This window comes from Arachis ipaensis, chromosome B6 (genome assembly GCF_059453495.1).
Source record: "Arachis ipaensis isolate K30076 ecotype BB chromosome B6, ASM5945349v1, whole genome shotgun sequence".
NCBI classification, from domain to species: Eukaryota; Viridiplantae; Streptophyta; class Magnoliopsida; order Fabales; family Fabaceae; genus Arachis; species Arachis ipaensis.
Window position 1 is genome coordinate 5,843,429 of NC_142441.1, and position 1,990 is coordinate 5,845,418.

General features: G+C 39.3%; 1 protein-coding gene across 1 annotated transcript; it reads left to right on the forward strand.

Annotated features, from left to right (window-relative positions):
• Window positions 1–632: 632 nt before the first annotated feature.
• Window positions 633–1,990, forward strand: LOC110263886 (uncharacterized). The gene is made up of 2 exons (XM_021105762.2): window positions 633–719; window positions 1,445–1,990. Exons 1-2 carry the CDS (start codon window positions 633–635, stop codon window positions 1,988–1,990), a joined length of 633 nt encoding a protein of 210 aa, XP_020961421.2.

Sequence of the window (1,990 nt, forward strand, 5' to 3'; positions counted from 1 at the left end):
TGAGATGTATGAAGAGTGGCGTGCAAGTCGTACGGAGTAGTGTTGTGTGGTTTAGGGATGTTGTAATGGCGGCAAGTTAATTTGTATGAATAGTAGAGTGTCGAGACATTGTAACAGCACATCATTTAATTTTCGGCTACTGCGTATTTGTGATATTGTTTGCTGTTTTATTTGCATTTGCCGTGGCAACGACCAGTGTTTTAACAATTGAACTACTTGACTATTTTTTCCTTATTTCATCTCTTATGGTAAAGACCAGTTTTACTAATTTTGTTTGTAGTGTAATTCTTTGCTACTCCATTCGTAATTTTTGATGACCTACTTTATTACCTTGGCTAATTCATGTTATTGTAACTTACATTATTAATGTAGGGTTTTTATTATCTTAATGTTGGTAGCAAGAAATGGAGAACAAGCGAATGTAGAGTGATGAAGAGACACTGGCCTTTGTTGGCTTCATGGAGGAGTTTGTCGTTGACGGTTAGAGGGCTGACTGTGGGCAGTTTAAACCGGGAACATTCGAGAAACTGGCTTTGAAGATGTTGGAGGCTTTCCTCGGTTGTACACTGACCGCGAAGTATTGCAAGAATAAGCACAAGCGGCTCAAGGAGAAGTACCAGTACGCCGCTGATATGCTTGCTTGTAGCGGATTCGGATGGAACAACGAGAAAGAATGTGTAGAGGTTGACAGCAAAGACGTCCTTGATGCTTGGTTGAAGGTGCATGTGTTTGAGGAATTTCATTGGGTGGTTGCCATTTTGTGCTACTTGATAAATATGTTTTAAAAAATGCTTCTTGAGCAATAGCATTGACTACAAAATAATTAATTAAGGAAGTATTATATTCAATAAGAGATTACTATTTCACTTTTTACATTTAAGCTATGCATATAGCAATATTTCTTACATTCCGAATAGAATATAGGCAGTATGAAATTATTTATGCTAATAATAAAAAAATTCAATTTCGTCAATGATGTGAATTCATTCTAATCATTGCCAACTATAAAAAGTTTAAGCAGACTTTTATTATTTGCTAACTATTGTATTCTGCACAAATTTAACCAAAGACATTTCAGATATTTCTAATATAAATATTGGAAAAGCTTGATCTATTTAATTTGTGGTTGGTTAATCACTAACCATAGCTTTATAAAACTTCATGCCTCTAATTCCCACCTTGTACTACTATTTGAAAGTTTGTATACAAACACATGCAGTTCCATTCACTTTTGTGTTCTAGTAAAACTCTAAATATGTTATGAAGCAAAGACCACTAATGACCACTAATACAGATTTTTTTATTCTAACTACTCATGTATTGAACCCCAAATCACCACTAATTCAGATTCGTTATTACTACGCATGTATTGTTTGACGAGTTTGATTATCTGGAATTGTGTTATTTTCTGAACATTACTGATTTCGTTGTACATGTTTCGCAGGCACATCCGACCAAGTTCTACACTCCTGGCAAGCCATTTCCTTTATTTCACCGGCTGGAAGGTATCTTTGGCAGAGATAGAGCCACGGGAGCCGGGGCCGTTAGTGGCTTCGATGCGGAGGAACGGGTTAACGAGGAGACAGACGACACTGCTGCTGGTTTTGATCAGTCTGAGATGTCTCCACCTCCAGACCAAGAGGGAGTTGTAGCAATGCAAGGACAAGCATCACATTCTGAGGCCGGTGCGACCGCGGGAAGCACAAGGCTATGCGGGAGGAAGAGAAAACAAGTTGACGTACTCGAGAGGATGGCCAATCAGATTCAGCAATCATCGGCTGACCAGCGAAAGAATGCCCAGCTGATAGCTGATGCCATTGTTGGTGTGAACGAGAAGTGGAAGGTTGGCGAGAAGCTCACACAGCTTGGATTCGGTGATGACGATGTGGTGAGGGCGATTCTGAAGTTTGCCCAGAGTCCTAATGTGTATGCACATTTCTGGGGCTTGTCAGATTCACAAATGATTGCGCTTGTGCGTTCCATTATATGA